The sequence below is a fragment of the Centroberyx affinis genome, unplaced genomic scaffold (genome assembly GCF_046629955.1).
Source record: "Centroberyx affinis isolate AG114_WGS23_722 - 3 ecotype Tasmania unplaced genomic scaffold, CSIRO-AGI_Caff_v1 ptg000687l_1, whole genome shotgun sequence".
NCBI classification, from domain to species: domain Eukaryota; kingdom Metazoa; phylum Chordata; class Actinopteri; order Beryciformes; family Berycidae; genus Centroberyx; species Centroberyx affinis.
In genome coordinates, this window is record NW_027279308.1 from 36118 (window position 1) to 57612 (window position 21495).

The 21495-nt window shown below is 40.5% G+C and overlaps 1 protein-coding gene across 7 annotated transcripts; it reads left to right on the top strand.

The window, feature by feature from the left end:
• Positions 1–809: 809 nt before the first annotated feature.
• On the top strand, positions 810–20622 carry tpd52l1 (tpd52 like 1). 7 transcript variants are annotated; one of them, XM_071519323.1, is made up of 11 exons: positions 856–938; positions 4913–5011; positions 5885–6157; positions 8344–8364; positions 10679–10797; positions 12134–12282; positions 13982–14083; positions 17494–17508; positions 18449–18487; positions 19142–19202; positions 20485–20622. In XM_071519323.1, exons 1-11 carry the CDS (start codon positions 920–922, stop codon positions 20605–20607), a joined length of 1020 nt encoding a protein of 339 aa, XP_071375424.1. In that variant the 5' UTR covers positions 856–919; the 3' UTR covers positions 20608–20622. The 7 variants fall into 7 exon arrangements, with proteins under 7 accessions (XP_071375429.1, XP_071375430.1, XP_071375424.1 ...); XM_071519324.1 differs by lacking the exons at positions 5885–6157; positions 17494–17508; XM_071519326.1 differs by lacking the exons at positions 5885–6157; positions 17494–17508; positions 18449–18487.
• Positions 20623–21495: the final 873 nt, after the last annotated feature.

Genomic DNA, 21495 nt, shown 5'->3' on the forward strand with positions numbered 1-21495 from the left:
TGTTTTTTCGATTGAACAGTACAAATGAACAAATGAGAGGCGTTGTCAATTTAACAAAGAACATATCTCTGCATTAATTAAGATTACCTAAAGGGTCTAAAACTAGCGGGGGAAAATCCTATAAATAAGTATAAAAATAAACAACTAAATAATAAAAAAAAACGAATAAATGAATTATAAAATAAAATAGAAAATAATAGGGTTCATTGGATTGATAATCCATAGCACCATATATACTGTATATATTTTTAAATGTTTTATTTCCATGGTCCCTGAATATAAGTAAAATACAGATATAATTAACCATTACACCTGTGTATCTAAAAAAAGAAATAGTCAAGCTCCATCTAAAACAGTTTAGTGCAAATGCATTCAAAGAGCAAATTAATTATAATTTTATTTGCAGTATGACAAAACATACACACACATATCGTCTACATCAACTTTGTACCTTGCCATTACCTGGTTAACTAGGTGTATTAAATGAATAATTTTAAAAGATAGCCTAGTTAATGGCCTTTATTCGTAACAGTGTGTCCAACTTATCTCCATACTGCATTCCAATTAAGCTAATCAATATAATAATTGTCTCCAAACGAATTTATATAAAGTTATTGCCTTCCTTTAAGAGTTATATCGTTTATGAACTTGCCTACAATTCCCAATTAATCCAGTTTCCCTCGGCTAAAAGAGATAGGGAAATATTTCATAGAGCCTCCCCCTGTCACCAAATTAAGCAAATTAAAGCAATGTAAACCCATTGGCTCGTGCTCGAAGCTCCGCCTGCGAGCTGGTCCAGCGCGTGACAGCCGAGTAAACTGAGTACACTGACCTCGCGCCCGGTGCTGCGCGTGCGACCGTCTCGTCGCCTCGGAGAATAATTCCCGTACCCAGAGAGAAGTTCACCTGACGGTTACTGATGGAAACCAGACAACAAGGTGAGTCGGAGCCGAATAACATCAAAGAGACTTTATATTTGTTCGTATCGGGCTTTGGCATCATTGCATTACTTGCCAGTCTGCTGATAATGAGCTGAACTTAAATGTACACTGCGCACGACACTATTTTGCTGTAGGAGGGATGGGTTGGATATTATAACTCAGAAATCAAAGAATACTGATGTTGTGTTCCTAAAAAGTCTTGACTCTCTTATCAGCCTTATGTAAACGTTCTTAACGGTGCAATTTTGGAAGGATAACTCGATATATTACCGTTTAATACAGACTTGTTTCTGTTGCTGGTATTGGACTGCTGCAGCTTGAGCTCTCAAATGATACGACTGTCTGTTTAGCTAGTATTTGAGCATGTGTAAATTATTGTGTGTGGTGTAGTTTGTAGTAATGTTGCTTTCTTGTTGCAAACTTGCTATTCATGATGTTTATTATGATGCTGCTTTCTTGGCCAGGTCTCTCTTGATATCATTTTTAAAATTCCAGTGGGACTACCTGGTTAAAGGTTAAGCAAAATAAATATACAGCCAGAGGGGGAACTTCAGGGGAAATATACAGACACATAGTCGGCCAGTCCAGTGTTTTAGGGTTGTGTTACTGTTTATTCAAGACAACATGGGAATTCCAGATCAAGTTTAGTCATGTGGCTGGATACTGTTGCCTGGCCCAGAGGTTGTCTGTAGGTAATTGCTGTTAGTTCTCCATTTTCCAAACATCAACAATGTGGCTTTTCAATTATTTCCAGAGTTTCAAGGAAGCTCCCATTTTCCATTGATCTCTAATACAGACACTGATTTGTCTGGTGTCCAGCCCCCATGAATTGCAGTGTTTAAGTGCAATAGACTGCATGACCGCATTCATGGGGGCTGGACACCGGCAAGACATTGATATGATTCCCTGCTTTTCCATGCATAGTTTCCAGCTTCTTGATTTGTGCTGATCGCATCCCTTGACTGAGTAGGGACGAGGCTATGTACTCTAGCCAACTCTACTCATAAAATCAGCCATTTGGTGGACGCTTTATTCCAAGGTTTTTTGATAAATACGATGAGTAAGATAAACAGTGGGAATTGAACCTCTAAACCTGACAATGGTAGGATCATGTTCTGCCCACAGCTTTGGACCCAAATGAAATTTAGTCTGTCACATCTTTAAAAAAACACTACTGGTCTAGTCATGTGGGGACCCACCAGAAGTAAGTCTGTGATCCATCTTGAGTTCCAGTCCATAGTTTAAGAAACCATGTTCTACGATATAGAATATTTGCAATTGAGCATAGTGCAGGTCCATGTTTCTCAAACAATGGACCCACATTGGTCCTAAAGTGGTTCACTGACTCGTTTCTGTTGGGTCCTTGCAAGAAAAATATCACTCTTCCAGTCTTCCATATTAGCAGTATGTTTTAGTGAGGCTGGGTCCCAGGGTGACAGACAGAACCCACCTTGTTTACATCCCATCATGACAAGAGTACTAGTATGTGTAATGAGTCCCAGGGTAAGAAACCTGAATTTCTCATTTAGGGTCTCGGCGGAAACAATTTGACAACCCCTTGAGTAGATTATTTTGATCCCATTTTAGTGCCACTTCATTTTTCAATCACATTAAGTCTATTTTAAAGCTTAGTCTTGGAAATTATATGATTCTGTCTAATGCTTGCATTTTTTTGTACTGTATATCAGTGGTTTATTTACTTTCTCTGTGAACCCACATTTTCGTCTTGGAAATTATATGATTCTGTCTTATGCTTGCATTTTTTGTACTGTATATCAGTGGTTTACTTACTTTCTCTGTGAACCCACATTTTCGAAAGTTTTTATTTATTTTTTTCCTTATTGCACTCCATTGCACATGCTAATCAAGTAAATGTACCCTGTTTTTGGATACTATCCTGGAAGACAATGGCATATTAAGAGATCATAATGTTGGGAATTTTCTGCCCCTTGATGATCAGTGCACTTCAGACATTTCTGTCATCACTTCTTACTATTTTCTTTTATTAGTAATGGCAACGCAGATATTAATGCCTCCATATATGAGTGAACTGGGAAATGGGCATTTATGGGGGTTGATGGAGTAAAAACTTCATCTTTATCTGTGCAATTTCAGGGTTATTTGCAGTTAAAATGGGAAATATGTAGTACCAGTAACTTACCGAAGGTTTATAATCCAGATTTTTATAATGTGTGCAGTTTACGCTTTTGTAAAGATGTAGCCATATCAATTTTAGTGAAGGTTTAAAAGTTAAGGCCATAGAACTGTGCCACAATGGGTTAAAAAACCTTTTTTTTGTTGTTCCCATTCCTGTGTACATGCTGCCATAACGAATTAAAGTTGAGTCTTGGATTGAAAAGGTTTAAGGATCCTTGGCTACATTACAGTGGCTGTTGGCCATGCTGCAGACGATTTGGATTCTGGTTTAGCTCCAATTGATTTTGCAGCCATATGACCAACCCTAGGCCTCTGATTTAGCATAGCCACATGACCAGCGGGCCAACCGGAGTAATGGTAATCTTGTGACCAAAGGTATTCCACTCCAGACAGACTGAGGAAGGAGAAGGGGGAGACAAACAGAGAAAGGAGAGAAGAAAGAAAGAACAACAAGAAAGAACGAAAGAAAGGGAGAGGAGACAAAGAGTGACTTGATCCCTGATGTTTGTAAAATTAAGTTTACCAGATATTTGTTAAGGGACAATAAAACAAAGCCAGGGAATTTCTGAAATGCAACAGATAATGAGTGCTACTATATGAGAGTCTGTGTTATACAAGGAAAAGGCTTTCAGAAAGTCAGTCAGTTGGAGAGACGGGGATTTGCCTCTGATGGTTGTAATATGCAAACATCAGATGAGATCAGATGAGAAGAATCATTTTGTATAATGTATTACCCTTGATGTTTTATGATGTGAGAGACAGAGGCTCCACGGCTTGCCTTGCAGACTTCACTTGTCATGTAAGCATCTGCTTTGATGAAATCGTGTAGGTATTTTCCAGGGACTTTAAGAGCGAGGGAACTTCTAATCTCTCTTGACAGAATCTTAATTTACATGAATATTTGGTCACCATGTTGTACCTTTGGCTGCTTAAAAGGAGGATTCAGCTTCTGAGGTGTTTTGCTCGCTGCATGCAGGTAAATATAGCCCATTGAAATACACCAGCAGCCCTTCAAAATCATTGCAAATCAAAGAAAACAAAATGACAGAGTCTGAGAGACGGTGCAGTAGGTTCAAACTTTGAACTAAATGTAAATGAGAACCTTGCAAGATACTGCCGTTGAATATATCACCCTTCACCTCCATGTTTACATTTAAATTACTCAGTGAGTTATTTTCTGAAAGAGCTGTTTACCAGACTAAATGCAGTGGTCACGCATTGGAAACAGAAGGACAGCTGTATTATTGAAACAAAACTGGCCTTATACAGGTCTGTTTCTTCCTGTAAACATTGAGATTTCACTAGTGACCCGACAGTTTCAGTGCCTTGGACCACGCTCTTGTACGAAAGATTGGGGAACTTCAAAATGCTGTGAATAACCTTGGACATTCTTGCAGTGGTAACTTTGTCAGACAAAGGCACAAAAGATCTAATTTTTAACCCTTTGTGGCACAGATGTGATGTTCACGTGGCTATGTAAACAGAAAGAAACCATGTGGAATCAGGTTCATCCTGTTTGAACAGGTCTGAGAAGATCAGATCTGTGCCACAGTGGGTCAAAAGCCAGATTTCCTGTTCCTGTGTCAGTGCAGCTACAGATAAGCTGCACCACTAACTCCTCCAGTGAGACAGACCTCGCTGTCAGGTCACTGACTGGACTGGAAGGGACACTGGAGCAACACCAAATCCCTCAGGACGGGTGTGTGCGCGTGCCTGCGTGTGTGTGTGTGTGTGTGTGTGTGTGCGCGTGTGTGTGTATAACCAGTTTTCTTGTCTCTCTCACCCTGCTGCCTTGCCTTGCTGTTGTGGACCAGAGTTGTACTCTAGTGTTCTGAGTGAAGCGGTGGTGGACTGGGGCAACATGGGTCCCGGAGAGGAATGGGTTAACACAGCCACGCACGGGGGAGAGCAGGGTAAGAAGACTCAACTCTCCGAGGACCGAGGGGAGTGGGTGAGAGCAAGGCTGGGGTCAAATCACTTTCAAATGTAAATAGAAACTCTTTGTCATCTGGTAATTATGGCATTCATTGTCTATAATTGGATATGGCAATGTTCTCAGGCCATTTTGTTATATATTTGAAGTTGGGAAAAACAATTCCGCTTCCTGAGGTGATTGAATTGAAAGTGAATTGAACCCAGTCAGGAGTGGCTTAATCCAACCCAACAAAGGGGGAGGGTGTGGGTGAGACTTCCCCTCTCTGAAGACGGATCAGGTTTGGTCTGCCAGGTCGCCATTGTAAATAAGAATTTGTTCTTAATGAGTTTCCTGGTTAAATAAAGGTTAAATAAAATAAAAATGAAAAAATCTGGTCCAAAATAGATTTGAATACAGCTTCATATGTTTGATACTCCTTGAGGGGCACTTGATTTATCTCATTAAGGATTTAAAGCCTGAATTTACACACAGGATGCATTAGGTAACAGATCTGATCACATACAAATCGAATTTTGCAGACACAGATTAAAGGTGCAATACTGTAAGGTTTTTACTGCCCCATAGGACCATAATATACAGTATTTATGGGGATTGATAAGGTTGTTGATCAATATGAATGATTACTTTGCCAGATGCTGAGATTTCTGGCTTTCAAAACTCACTCAACAACTCGTACTGTGTTTTGTAACAAAAACTGGCCACTGGAATTTCAAGGCCAATTTCATAGAGCTAAAATCAGACCAAAATAGCATCAAAAGTGGGCACATTGCTTGTGAGATAAGATAAATTGAGTGCTTATTGTGCTCTCTCAAGTATTGAAAATGTATTCAACTGTTACCTTGCTGCTCAGGTTTGAATCGGGGTACAGCTTACCCCTCTGGTGAGGAATCGGTTAAGAGGAGCTCACATGGGGAAGACTTGGTCCAAATGTTCCAAAACGGGGAAGACTTGACAGAGAGAACAGCCATGCATAGGGGAGAATGGGGTAAAACTTCACCGACAGGGCAGGATGGAAGTATGAGTTCCCCCCATGCTGAGGAGCAGGAGCAGGGTCGGACATCCCTGCGTCTCTCTGAGGACTGGGTCATGGCCACCACTTGGGACATGCAGCTGGACGCTACAGGTGACGAGGGACATAGACTAGAGCCCATAGAATAGGCAGAGGGTGACTTTTCACTTCAGTTGAACATTTTCACGTTTTAGCCCACATACCTCTATAGCAGGCCACGAATGGTCAGCCATCATTGTTGAGCTCTCTGGGAACTCATAGCTTCCACCACTCATTTAACTATAATTTTGAAATTATAGTCTAAAAATCAAAATTCTAATGCTTATACAAACGCAACAAAGTAGACCCAGGTGATGGATTTCACCATCAGAAGTTGGTGTATGGTGGACACTGATACTGTGTCATACCAGGGTCAATAAGTAAATTTACTTGTTCCAGTTATTAATATTGACAGCTGGAAGAAAAAGTAAATGCTGGTGGTGGTTACAGATTCCTGAGGCAGCTTATTGTTGACAATGTAAATGTTCAACCAAAGATAAATGTTGCTGTAGCTTTGGGTCATACTGGTCCTAGAATTAGACTAGCCCCTGGACAATCAACTAGGCCAACTAGATCAACTAGAAATTGCCCTTTCATTCATTTACATTTTAAACTGTAAAGCTGGAGGCCTCATTTTAATCAGGCCTTGACTGTTAGGTTAGCCTACAGGTTTGAAACAGATATAATAGGATAGAAAACTACAAAGGTAATAATACATAGAGTAATGCAATGGAGGACAATATACTGGGTTAAAAGGAGCAAATGCATCATAAAAATAATCAAAGCTTTTGGCAAAGTTGCCTGCCCACATTGCTTCAAAATGTTGGCTGTGTAACATGACCTGAAAATGTAGATCAGCCTCCTAGTCACTGCTTGAGTAGAGAGCAGTAGTCTAGAGTCATTGTCAAAACAGGTTTTCAGGACCCAAGCCGATGCATTTTATTTTGAAAACTCATCTAACCAAATTTACCCAATGAACTATGATGTTGGCTATTAAGTTTAATATAAAGTCTAATAACATAGCTGACATAACTTTCCTGTCAAAAGCTATCAGCTGTTTTTTCTGAATAATTTGGCGATATTTTAATCTTCCTGACATGCTATTTTGTGTCTCAACCTAAGTTCCAAAAAAACTGACAACTGAAAGTCACTTGAGGGCAACACCTCACCCACATTTTGTGCTGATAATATGAAAAGCGGGTTGCACAACGTGCAGTTTGATTCCATAGCGACCAACTGCAATAAATGCCACTATTAGCAAACAGTTCTTAGGTACAACTCTCACTTAACCGGAAACTCCCACAACACAGCCAGCCTGCTGAGTCTTTGTGATTAGAGTAACAACTCTCACCGACTTCTCTACTGTTTCATCCTGGTTGTTGTTGTAATAAACTGTCTGAGGCAGCATACACACTGCTGCTTGTTACTTATTATTGATTGGCTCACAAAAAATCAGTCCACATCATGTGCGCTCCTCCACAGAGCTGAACTTCTTCCACCTTAAAAACACACTTTTTCCAAAGTCTCCATTAACTTTAATGTAAAAAAAAAAAAAAAAAGGCACTGGCAGTTTGAAAAAAAGTCTATGCACTTATTTTTTCACATCTTAATAATGGAATAGTCTGGTTCAGTGAGGATGGTTATGGTTGTGTTGTGCATCCATCTCTTGTGTGCATTCTAGTGCTTTGTGGGTGTTTAGTGAACTAAGGAAACGGTCAGTGTTGTGAGTGCCTTCCTTCACCTTGGGCTGGATTTACACTGGCACAGAAGATCTACATTACAACTCTTTGTGGCCCTCATCAGATCTTCTCATGGCTTTGTGAACAAGGAAGAAGACATATTGACTCTGATTTCTCTCCCTGTTTAGACGGCCATGAAAACCTCCCATCTGAGCCACAGGGGGTTAAAAATGTGATTTTTCTGCTCCTGTCTAATGTAGCCAGAAATAGCTCCCTACTATAGAATGGCCTGCCTTGTTCTTGTGCTTTCTCTGTGTGAGTGCAGCGCTGTAGGCTGCATTTGTGTTCGCTGCATGTGCTGCTCAGCCCATTAGCCTTTTATGGGAATACTTTGAAAGCATGTAACTGTTTTGTTACTAACAGTGTTTTGCAAGAGTCACTAAGAAACATCTGTCCCAAAATTGGACTTGCAAGGTTTTCACCAGTGATAAGAAATGTAGAGGGGTCTCTGTAGTTATAATTTGTCTTTACTAACCTCACTCTATCCTCGTCTCCTCTGTTCTGTAATGCTGCCACATGAAGAGAGAGGACACCTCAGGACAGGTACGGGAATCTTTTCAAAACAGTGTTTCCAATACAATTTTAAATGCAAAAAATAGACAGGCCCACAACAAATACAGCAACATAATAACCTGTTCACAGTTGTTGGGTTGTGGGTACACAGTCTTTCTGTGGGAAATGCTGCAACAATTAAAGACTAATCACACAGACACAGGGAGCTTCAGTACGAAAATACAATTTTATTGCCATTCTGTTTCTGTTCTGTTTGTTTCTGTTGTGTTGGATCTTTGCTTCCACTTGATGTCACAGCTCCTGTCTGCAGCTGCTTTTGAATCCCTGGAAATAACCATTATGATTTTTGTGTGTGTCATACTTCATGATGATTATTTTTATGTATGGGATGTCTGTGGGTGGAGAATTCACATGTATAAATTGGTAAATAAATAATATCAATCAATGCATCAATCAATTCCTGCTTGTTGGCATTTGGTCTAATCCAGTCAAGGAGGCAGAATGGTGCAATGAGAGAGACACATTTCCTCATTTACTCTTTCACCCAGAGAGTCTGACTGTGATTATGCATTTCTGACTAAGTCTGAAAATCTGTGTGTGTCACACTTTCTCTTCTATAAAACGGTGTGTGATGGGTGTATGTATCGTATGTGTTGCATCAAAAGTTCTGGCATAACTTCCTCTGTAGATTTTCATGAAAGAGGAACAAACCAGCTTCTCCTGAAAAAAGAAGTAGAGACATTGAAACCAAACATTTCCCCTGGAACTAGTGCTGTACTTCAGGATCTGTATTTAAAGTGTGTGCATGTGTGTGTGGGTGTGGCAGTGTAATTGTGTGTATGAAACAATGCCTTTTCTAGAAGTATAATACTGTGTTTAAGTGAAGTATAATAAGGTGTGGAGTGAGAGACAGAGAGAGACGGTGTCCATTTTATAACTAAAACCTAACTGCAGAGTTTCTGAAGAATTTCTATTTGGATGTGATAAATTTAGATGGGGTCTGAGTCTTTATACCAGTGATTCTTAAACTTTGAATAACAAGCTTCCTCCCCACATGACAAGCATAGGTTTTTACTGAGAATAGGTCCCAAGGCAAGACTAAATTCCTTTAATTTGGGTTTGAGACTTAAAAAGTTCAAAAGCCCCTGATTTATTCATATACTAAACCACTCAAATCCAATATTGGAACTTGAAATTCATTTTGTGTGTGTGTGTGTGTGTGTGTGTGTGTGTGTGTGTGCGTGCGCGCACTGAGTGTCAGTCTCTAGTGTCAGTCAGCAGAGTTAAGGCTAGATAATCCAGGTCGGTTAATCCAGATTACAGCTTTACAGCCTGCAGCCGATTACATAACTGTCAGACAGAGACAGAATCAGACAGAGACACAGACAGACAGACAGACAGATATGCAGAACAACACAGAGACAGACAGCCAAACACTCAAAGAAACATGGAGACAGACAGACACACTGTCTGGAAATACTGGGAGCTAAACAAGAAGGAAAAAACAGGAGAGGACAGCAGTGTTTCCCCCAGAATTGTTTTTTAATGATGTAGAGGAAAGGTCTCTGACATGGCATTTAAAATATATGACAGCAAAACGATCCATTGAAACTAATAGAAATGAAAGTCTTTAAGGTGGGGTCGCACATTCTGCTTATTCTTGTAGGGGAGACACTGGTGGAGTGTGTGGTCACTATAGCCAGTAGGAAAAACGATTGATTGATTGGACATGGAGTTTGGTTCCAGGACCAGATCCAGAGGTTTGGGGTTTATATACTGTCCTGCTTTAGATGAAGATGATGCAAAAGATTTTTATAAGACAAATGAATTAGAATATTAGAGGAGGACACTTTATCAGTGGCAGATTTTGATTTCGGCAGGAGAGTTGCAGTAGTCTAGGGGTGAGAGGAAAAAAAAGTGTGAAAGAATTTCTCCATATTGCTGAATGATGAAAACTGCTAATTTTAGAGATGGTTCTTACCTGAACAAAATAGAACTGCACAACTCTCTTTACCTGAACTTCACAGGTAAAATAAGCATCAAAGATGGTTAGGTTTCTGGCAGCTGGCTTTGTATTTGATGCCAAGTTCATTTTGAATGAAGTTAATGGTATGATTGGGGCCAGATAGTACTATTTCTGATTTGTTTTCATCAAATTGTAAAAACCTGTGTGATGCCCAACACTCATCAGTACAGCAGCGGAAGGAGATATTGCATCTACAGATCTCTATCTTTTTTCCTTCCTTCCTTCTCTATCTCTGTCTCACTCTTTACTCTTCACTATTGCACACGTCACACATACTTATCTTACATTATATCTTATATGTGTGTTTGTTTCATGCAGGTCTTCTGGCCTCAGAGCCATTCAGAGAGGCTGATGAGGACTTGGAGTCAGAAGTCAACCTGAACAACTCCATGTTGACAGAAGAGGAGAGAGAGGAGATTCAGCAAGAACTGGCTAAAGTACATACACAGACATACACACACACACACACACACACACACACACACACACACACACACACACGCAGGTAATGCGTCCTGGGTGACGCGTCAATGACAGGCTAATTGTCTCCCAAGTCATCTCTTTTACTCAAGCTATGCTTTTCCAACAACGTACCATGACAAGAAACAGCTTTAAGAGCTGAAATTCATGTTTCCAGAATTGCTGTTGTGCTGATGCCACCTGCCTTTGGTACCACATCTACCAAATGCAGCCTTCTCTCTTGTGCCTTCCCTACTCTGCAGCTCTCTCAGTCTTCTTACTTTCTCAGTAAAGAAGAACAAAAGATTCAGTTTAGTGGACTGCCAATCCCCCCCCCCCCCCCCCCCCCCAGGACTGAAATTCATCAGTATGTCCAGTAGGAGTTTAAAATATGAAATAAAAAAGAGAGGGCAGGTCACCTGTTGTCTAGTAAAGCTCAGTTACCCCATAGAACAACTATTACAAAGTCAAATTAAGTTAGGAGGATGTAATAAACTGACCTGGGTCTAGTGCAGTGGTTCTCAACATGGGGTCCGGGGACCACCAGGGATCCTTGAGGGGGTTCCAGGGGGTCCCCAGCAAATTGAAGAATCGTTAAACTTCTTTGATCATAGTTTCACTGTTATCTCTCCACCTACAATACAGATAGTCATGGAATTCTGGACAAAATCATATCTGACAATAAAAATATTCTCAGATTTGGGTGCGAGAGACAAAACCTCATCAAATGTGTACTACATGTGATATGAAAAAGGTTGAGAATCACTGGTCTAGTGCACTAGACATCTTATGGAGTTTACACATGGTGTGTTTTGGTTCTGTTCAACTTCTTTGGTGTTTGAGTAAAAACAACAGCTAAAATAAATCTGGCCCCAGGGTTGGATCCATGGTTGCCAAAGCCTCTGCACTGTTAATGACAAATTTCATTTCACTGCTGTCTTCACCTTACCTGCAGTAGACCTGGACTACAGTATATGGCAAGGTTATGAGTGTCATGGTACTGCTATAAATGCTCACACACCCTATATTTGATTACAGTTCTTATCACCAAATTAACATGATTAACTTATATAATCTGTGTCATAAATATTGTCCTTGCATTACGTACTACACTCATCACATAATGTTAATAATAATTACTTTACCCATTGGTTTAGTCATCCAGATTGGTGATAGAAGAATTATCACTGATACAAAATAATGTAAGAAATATAGCCATATTGTAAAGAAATATGAACTGTTGATAGTACAGAGTCTGTAAAGGGACGGGTGCCCGGGTGTTAAGTAGCTGTTTGTCTTTCCATGTCTCTCCAGCTGGAAGAGGAGATCAATACATTGAGGCAGGTGCTGTTCTCTAAAGAGAAGCAGCACTCAGACCTCAAACACAAACTGGGCATCACTCCAATGAGCGAGTTCAAAAACAACTTCTCCAGAGGCTGGCATGACATGCAGACCTCCACTGCGTAAGTTAAGCTCTGTGTGTGTGTGTGTGTGTGAGAGAGAGAGAGAGAGAGAGAGAGATAGAGAGATAGAAAGACAGAGGGAGTAGGTGTATATCTATGTCTGTGTGTGAGTGAGTGAGGAAGAGACAACTAGAAAGAGAAAGAATGAGTGTTTGCAAGTTTAACTGAGGTAAAGATAAAAGAGAAAGAATGAGTGCAAGGGCGTGTGTGTGTGTGTGTGTGTGGGGGGGGGGGTAGTAAATAGCAGCAGCACCTGACAGGATGGTTTTTGTGTTTGTTTGCTGTCAACAGAGATGGCCTTTACAAGAGTGTATGCATACATGCTCACACACACATACACAGCCTCAAACCATAATCGGAGAGCCATCTAGGGAGACATCTATCCTTAACACACACACACATACACACAGACACACACACACACACAGAGTAGGTAGTTATGATCTTCATAGCTGACGCAGAATAAAACCATACTTCAAACCAAGTATCTGTCGTACACACAGATATCAGAAACCCAATTAAAAAGACATAATCCTCTGCACCCAGCAGCACAGTGTGTGTGTGATTTGTTATCTTTGTTGTGCACACTGTAACAGACGTCATAAACCTGATTAAAAACACATAAAGCAGCTACACAGCGCCGCGGGCTGTTACTGCCCTCACCGCACAATTAGGTGTACATATCCTTTTCAGTCTTTTCCTTGGAAATGATCAACTTTTAAAACCTCATTTATTATCATCTTGAGTGCCATTCGTCTGTCAGTGCACCTAGGAGAACGCTTTAACATTAGAGGCAGTTTCATTTGCAAACCAAACTGAACGGTGTATTTTGCAAATAATTCTCTCACTCTTTTTACTGATAAATTCAAAAGCTATTAAGCACATTTGTAAAAGAAGATTCACATAAAAACTCAAAACTTCTAAAAGACTCAATAGTGATAAATGTTAATAAAATAAAGCTATGAAAGAAAAAGAAATGAAATGATTTTATCTGACTCAGATAATCATGAAGCCAAATAAAAATCTATAAATAAATCTACACAAAAATACAGGCTTTGGTGGCTCACTGGGCTGGGGAGGATGGCATGTGCTTGCAATGTTGTGAGGTCAAGTCCTACTCACAGGTGTTGTTGCATGTCATTCCCTCCTTACATCTCCTGTTGCTCCACCTGTATGCGGTGCAGTCAGACAATAATCTTTAAAAACGCATAATTATTCTGCTGAACATTACTGCTGTAATGTTCCTCCAAACCCAGATAGGATTTGTTTGTAGAATTGATATAGGAAACAAAAGCTAGTTTCTTCATTAGATGGTCAGTTCTGAGCTCTTACCCAAAGAGAGAGAGAGAAAGAAAAAGAGAAAGAGAGTGGCAGAGAGGAGCAAGGGGATCGTCTCTAAGGCCTCCCTGGTTATCCAGTTACACTTTAACTTGACGATCAGGTTACACACACACACACACACACACACATACATAGTCACTGCCACCATGTATAATGAACCAGTGTGACCACAGGGCAGAGAGATCGGGTAATGCTGATGTGTGATTGGCTAAGAGGGTAGAGTGATCAGGTTGAAAAATGATTGGCTGAGAGACCAAATGGACTGGGCATTACCGATTAGTTAAGTGGCTGTTACATATTCTGACAGCACCTTCTCCTGTTTTGTGTGTGCGTGTGTGTGTGTGTGTGTGTGTGTCAGCTATAAGAAGACATCAGAGACGCTGTCCACCGCAGGACAGAAAACCTCAGCAGCCTTTAGCACCCTGGGCACCGCCATCACCAGGAAGTTCGGAGACATGAGGTATGATGTCACATCTTGTAAAATGAGCCCCCTCTGCCCCAACGCTGTGTCACTCACATCACTACAGGCTTAAAGGGATACCCCACTTTGTAGAACATTTTCATTTATCAGCACATACACACCTCCACAGGAGCTAATATCCGTCATATTTACAAAAAACAAAAATATTGTTGACATGCGTGACAGTAACAACACTTTGGTAGCACTGCAGCTGAGATCGTCAAATGAAGATATACTAAGTAGTTATGCCTAATTTAGAGAATTTATCAAAGCAGAGATATGAAGAAAAGATTGGTGTAATTTCATCCTTTGTAATCCTGTGAAATGTTGTTTTACCATTTGAAAAGCCAGAGCTTGGAAATCAACCCATAAACGCCAACATTTTAAAAAGTTTTCACAGGATTACAAAGAATGAAAGTAGCCTACTGAAAGTAACCCACCTAGATGCCTCACAATGAATAGAGATCACACTTATTTGTAATCTCATTTATCTCAAACGACAAACATTCATTGATTCTACAAGTTGTAAAGCTGAACATTAGTCTACTTCCCATTTATTATGCACATTTCCCCCTTGATAACTTCCTTGTGTAGTGGCAAAACAACAACAGGCACAACAACAGGCTATACTAATTTTGGCAAAACAAAGGTTTGTTAACAACACTGTCTCTACCTGTCATGCTGTCACCTGGCTATTACTAATGTCACAAAATGGCCACAGCGATATTGATATGATGTCATGCGAATACTATAGATACAATCACCTACTAAATTTGGTTGCAAAATTTGCAATAACCGATACAGAGCGGGAGAAAAGCCTGTGTGCCGGTGGTAACAGTGAATTTCCAGGGCAGCTAATGTTGGAGATCGACTGCTCCTGAACTTTTCTAGAGGAGTGTGTGTGTGCCAATAAGGGAAAATGCTCAACCAAATTTAAATATCACTTAAAGCACCTTTTGAACTCTTTCACCCTCATCAATTGTATTTTCACTCACATACTACCTACTACGTGTTTTTTGAATCTCTGCATCTTCCTCTGTTTCCCTGTGGCTTGAATCCCAGTGTCTCTGAAAACGCCAGGTGAGCTTGGAAGTGTGTCTGCAGCGGTCCAGTGCCTAACTTCCATCATAAACCCATTTGCAGTGACATAACCCATCCCACTGGGCCGCCGCTGATGCATTTCCACATTCACCCAAAGTCTGTGAGGCCTGACTTTCCAGACAAACCCCTCACGTCTGTCTCTCACACACTCTCCCTCTCTCTCTTTCTTGCTCTCACATACACACTGTCTTGCTCCCACACAAACACACACTAATACACACGTGCTCTTCATCTCTGTCTCACATGTAGAGTTTTGACTGTTGCTCTAGTCAGTTAAGGGGAAGCCGAGATTATGTAAGCCCACAGTAAGCTGCTTTCTCTGGGAGCTAGAGGGCTGGATGAAGGCTAGGAGTCTCTCTCTCTGTCTCCCTCTCTCCCTCTCTCTCTCTATCTCTCTCTCCCTCTCTCTCTACCTCTCTCACTCTCTCGCTCTCTCTCTCTCTCTCTCTCTCGCTCTCGCTTGCTCTCGCTTGCTCTCAGAGAATAGAGAGTGTTTGTATGTCTGTGTCTTTTGTTTAGGTGAGCAGAGAAAGTGTGTGTGTGTCTGTTTGTGTTCTGTGTGAGACAAGAAGAAAGAGCATTTGTGTGTGTGTTGCTCTGTGTGTGAGACTCACAGAGAGAGAGAGAGAGAGAGACTGTGTTTGCATTTGTGCCTGATAGAGAGAGAATGACAGAGGGAGAGAGAGAGAGAATGTGGGCCTATGTAACCTTATGTGTGTTCTTGCTACATTATATTATGTTTTTGGAATATGGATAGCAGAAGAGAAACAATGCATTATTTTTCATATATTCCAGCATGTTTGGTCTAGAGTTACTGTACCCTCGGAGGTATGTTCCTGTGGTTTATGGCTTATTGTGTGTGTGTGTGTGTGTGTGTGTGTGTGTGTGTGTGCGCGTGCGCGCGTGTGTGCGTGCATGCCTCTGCGTGCACAACTTTGTGTGCTGTATTCACACATGCATGTTTATGCTTTTTTTCTGCTGTGGATATGGCGTGTGTCAAAGTTTGCTCTTACATATCATTTTGTGTAAAACCTGAAGCCGTTTAAATATTTGACACAATTCCCAAAATGATTTTCTTTTGTATGTGTAATTCCCAAAGAGTGCTAACAGGTCACATAATCCTCTTTTATTGAAAAATATAGAAAGTCATGTATTCATGGTTGTATAGCGTATCACTGAGCGTCTTCACATGTACAGTACACCAATATCTTGTTCATAGTCTAGTATTTTGTTTTTATGGTGGCACATGTAAATGCAATATCCTGTTTACACCAAACAAGCTGTGATCTGCATTATATGAAAGCCAAACAAATAGCTGGGAAATTTAGCTGGGATACATGTATCCACCCTATCTCAAAATATATATACACAGGTTATCCTGATTAGCACCTTAATGAGGATATGAGCTATCCCCAGTACTGTATACGTGTTATTACACTCACTGATTCAGCCATGCTAAGCTCCCTATATTATGCAACATACCATAGGACCCAACTGACACATGACGAGAAAAGCTGACTTTTAACCCTGCATACCCCACATCTACTATTTTTCACACATCAAATCAGCCATGAAAATATCAGATCTAGTTTCCATAGAGTGAAAAATCAGATTTTCCACTCTAGGTTAAATCTAGCCTTTGGATAGAGTGTCTCTGCATCCACTGTTAATTCTATGTTTTGCTCTCTTTCAACTAACAACTAACCCTTTATTCTCAGCTCTGAAGCCTAACAGGCAGTTGGTTTGTCTATGTAATGTCTGGTAACCACTGACTCAGTTGGTAAATTGGTTTGGGTTTTTTATAATGTGTCTGTGTGTGGACAGGATTGTGTTTTTGGTCTTTTGCAATGTTTAACTTTAGTAGAACATTTTCATTTTGTTAGTATGTGTACATCCATATGAGTTAAGGAACAGTCAACTACTAATATTTGTTACCCAGTTGTCCATAGTGATATTGTACACTTGCCTCCAAATTGAAATTGTAGTCAAAGATGTTACTCCTCTATCACATATATGGGAATTAATGTAAAGATTTTGATTATATATGATTTTTGTAATCTATGTTGAAGTTTAAGTGATGTTGCTTGCTTATGGTTATCTAGAATGAGAAAGTCTTAACACCAGTATAGATATTATCATGTCAGTTAATATCAAGTGTCGACTCTTCATGAACTCATAGCGACTTTTTAGCACTAAAAATGTAAATGTTCTACCAAAGTGAAACATTGCCTTAAGGGTGTGACTGTGAAGCTGTCTAGGCCTAAGCTTATTTCTTAAAATGTTTTCCATCTCCCTCCATGCTCCCCAAGGTCCAACTCCATAGGGTAAGAACCACCTAGATGACTGTGTTATATCACTTGCTCCTACATGTGGAGTGTTAGGCGGCAGTCAGACTGGAAGGTGCAATAAGAAAGCAGACTATAAGGATTATTGCTGTGCTACTATGGAAAACCCAGTCAAAATATTGCATTGCACATTGAATTTCAGCCAAGTTACACTTCAAATACATGGGTTAGGTACCGCAAAGCTTCCAACACATGAGGAGTGCTGTTACACTCCAAAACCATAGCTTCCACAGAAATGTGCTCTTAGTCTATGATATAAGAAGTTACAGGAGTACCAAATGGTTTGGCTGCAAATGTAGTCACCCTTTTGCAAACACTGTCTGTTGGAATAAATGCGTCCAGCGCTAACATGCAGGAAGTCTAACTCAATAGAGATCCTGTCAGATCATCTGATAGCTCTAACTGGATGGTACAGTATGGAATGCACCAGTCAGCTGATTCTGATTGAATAAATACTGCAGCCATGTTGGCCTGCAGTACCCAAGTCAGGTCTTAGTTTTGCACTAGGTCTTATACCAACACAAAAATAATGTCAAAGAATCCTGTGAGAAACGCAGCATGGTCTATCTTCATAGATCCGTTGTAGCTGTAGTTGTTTGTGATTGTAAAAAACATGGTTCCATCACAGTCCTAAAGCTGAGCTGATATAGAGTGAGATTGAGTTTTTCACTTAAGTATGATCAGAGTTTCACATTTAGTCCCCTCTCTCCATGCCTGCCACTATCAGTGGCCCTGGGCGTAACTCTGGCCTGTTTCTCCTCTGGATATGTACAGTATCAAAAGGACAGAACTAAAAAAAAACAATGCTTTCTCTGTAGCTAACTCTGTGTCAAGTTGTTGCTTTCTGTGTGGTATCTGTGGCATGTGTGTAACCTGTGCTAATCATTAACTCCTCTCTCACCACGCTCTCTGGGGACAGCTACTCTATCCGACACTCCATGAGCATGCCCACCATGAGGTAACCGGTGTGTTTGCCTGTGTGTATGTGTGTGTGATAGTGAGTGAATAAGATATGTCTGTGTCCATGTATCTGTGCTTCCTTGCTTTTCTGTGCTTTTTCCAATCTTCTTAAGATGTCTTTTTTGTCATTATTGACACAAAATTCAGAATACAATACATGTAAATTCACTCACTTTGAACAGACAGCACACAACATGACAGGGGTTTCACCCATATCATGGTTCCAGAAAGTGTTTTGTCATTTTTAGCATTGAGATTTCAATAAAGTCACAGTGGAATTTGCACATGAAATTAGTCTAAAATGTACTAGTAAACCATAATGTACCTTTAAACACATTTAATGTGCAGCACCTCCAAAAAGTCAACTTTCGGCAACTTGATTTTCTCATTGATGTCTGGATAATCTATCTGTTATTTAGCAGATTTCACCAAAATCAAACCCCAGTCCTATGAATAGTAAAATGTATATTTTCTCTCCCTTTTTATTTGTTTATTTACACATTTCTTCAATTATTTCTCCTCTCTCCCTTCCTTCATCATCCCCTATCTCACTTCCCTTTTCCTATACTCACTTCCTTTCTCCCTTCCTTATCAATTATTCTCTTCCCACTTTCCTTCCTCCATTTCTTTTTCTTTCTTTCTTGCTTTCTAGAAACTCTCCCAGCTTCAAGTCTTTTGAGGAGAAGGTTGAGAATACAGTGACCAGTATCAAGGTAATAAGTGTGTGTGTGTGTGTGTGTATGTGTGTCCAATACAGTGTCATCCAGTGTCAAGACGTGAAAAAATATTTTAGTATACAGTATAATTTGACAACATTAATTCCTTTTTCCTCTCAATGTTTCAAGAAAAACATGCACACATGCCCTGTAAATAGTAAGTGTTGGAAACGGCACATTTTCTGTGTTACAGTATGAAATAGTTTAACAAGTACTGAAAATTTTCAACCCACATTAACTGTATGAATACCTGTATTGACACCATAGAGTTGACTGCAACTTTGAGTAAATGGATGAGGACCTAAAATGATCCATAGATGGAGACACTGGTTAGATTGCTGCCTCTGGGCATCATAGCAGGTCAGTGGAGCAGAGAGAACAAAACACCATTAGCTCAGTCTGATTGGTGGCTTACACTCTGACCTACCGTCTTACTGCCTACTGGCTATTTATATTCACATTGATCCTGCTAGGGGAGATCCCACACTGTCACACTGATACAGTCTTAGCCAGGCCCCCATCCTGCTGCTATCCTGCATTAGTATTACAGTGGTAGCCACAAAACACATCCTTTAACTGGAGGACCCAGGTTCAGGTCCTGTGTCAGCTAGTCTTGTGTCAGCAAGCATCCACCCTGCTGAAGTGTCCTTGAGCAAGACACTGAATCCCTATCATCTGACCCCCCTGGAAGGGGGAGAAGCGGAAAGAGAATTCCCATATTGCTGTTGTCGTGTGAAAAGCTTGGAACGCCAATTTTGGTGATTTTCATTTTTTAACATCGACTGGAATTTCTACAACCCCTTGGGTTTATGAAACCCTTTAAAAACCACTGGATAAACTCAAAAAATGCATTGTGGTCAATCTTAAAATGCATTGTGGTCAGTCTGTGTTCCTGAAATGACATTTGAGAGACATTTAAGAGAGATACAAGGTTTTCACCTGACAGCAACAATATGTGGATCAATAAAGTATCACATTATTATAATTATTATTATTATATATCCTGCAATAATCTTGCAGTGATAGCCTTTGTAAAATGCTGTCATCCTGAACCTAGTCTGCAGTACAATTTGTCTTTGGGGTGGACAGTACAATGGTGCAACAAGCATGTAAGAGAGAAAAAGAGAGCACAATGGAAAAAGAAAGAGCGAAACATTGCTTGAGACAACACAAACCAAGGGTAAAGGAGACAGAGGGAGAGAGTATGAAGTCTTTACTGTTTCTGTGATGACAGCACATCTTATTTTTACTGTGCTTTGTGTGTCTTATCCTATACCAGACCAAAGTGGGGGGGCCGGGGCCTGGAGGAAGCTTTGAGGAAGTCCTCTCCTCAACAGCGAATGCCAGCTCTCAGGACATGCCCACTAACAACTTGACGGACACCTCTGAGAGGCCCTGCTAGAGCTGCATTCACACCGAGAGGCGGGACTAAACCAGGAACTAAAGGATCCAGCACTTTGTCCCATCTATGGCTGAATGTAATAGATGACATTGCGATTTGATGATAAGTGTTAAGATGCTTTTGAAAACAAAAGCGTGAGTATAAAGAATGTGATAAAGTCTCCTTCAAATGCCTTCCTCGAATCAGTTTCCTCCTGCCCTAAATCCTTATCATCATTAGTGGGAAAATGACCAAACCTTCCCCACATCAGGGTCAAATTGATCTTAATGCTCTAAAACAGCAGTTGTCAACCTATTTGTTGCTGAATCAAGACAGCTAACATCCATAGAGCACCGCTTGCTTGACTTACACAGAGCCATGTGTGATCTTAGAGGCTAGTAAACACAGTGAGCCTCTGGACTTCTTCACATTTAAGTAAAATACCAAGGCACAGCTAAGCCCAGTCCATTTTCTGCTTAGCTGGTGTGAAGGAATGTCAGTTGACATCTTAGAGCACTTCAAGAGTTTTAACAAGGAATGAAAGCTGGTTGATCTCTACTGGTTCAGGGCTTTTCCCTGCTAATCTGTGACACTGTGTTCCAGGAACACAGTTACTGTTACCGATATCAAGTAACTACCCCAACCAAATAATTCAGTGTTGTGGATTTGACCTATTGGAAATCAGCAGAGACAACTGTCACCTGCCCTCCAGTGGCCGCCAAACCCCATTACACACCACAGCTGATGATTGAATGGGCAGCATAGCTTTTATTGTGGGGTCAGCTTTGTGATTTTTGCTCTCCTAGTTACAAATTTGGGACATGAAGGCAGGATGAGCAGATTCCAAGTCAACCCCAGGAGGCAGAAGCAGCTAAAATCCTTCTCTGGCCTGTATCTCTTCTGCCCCCT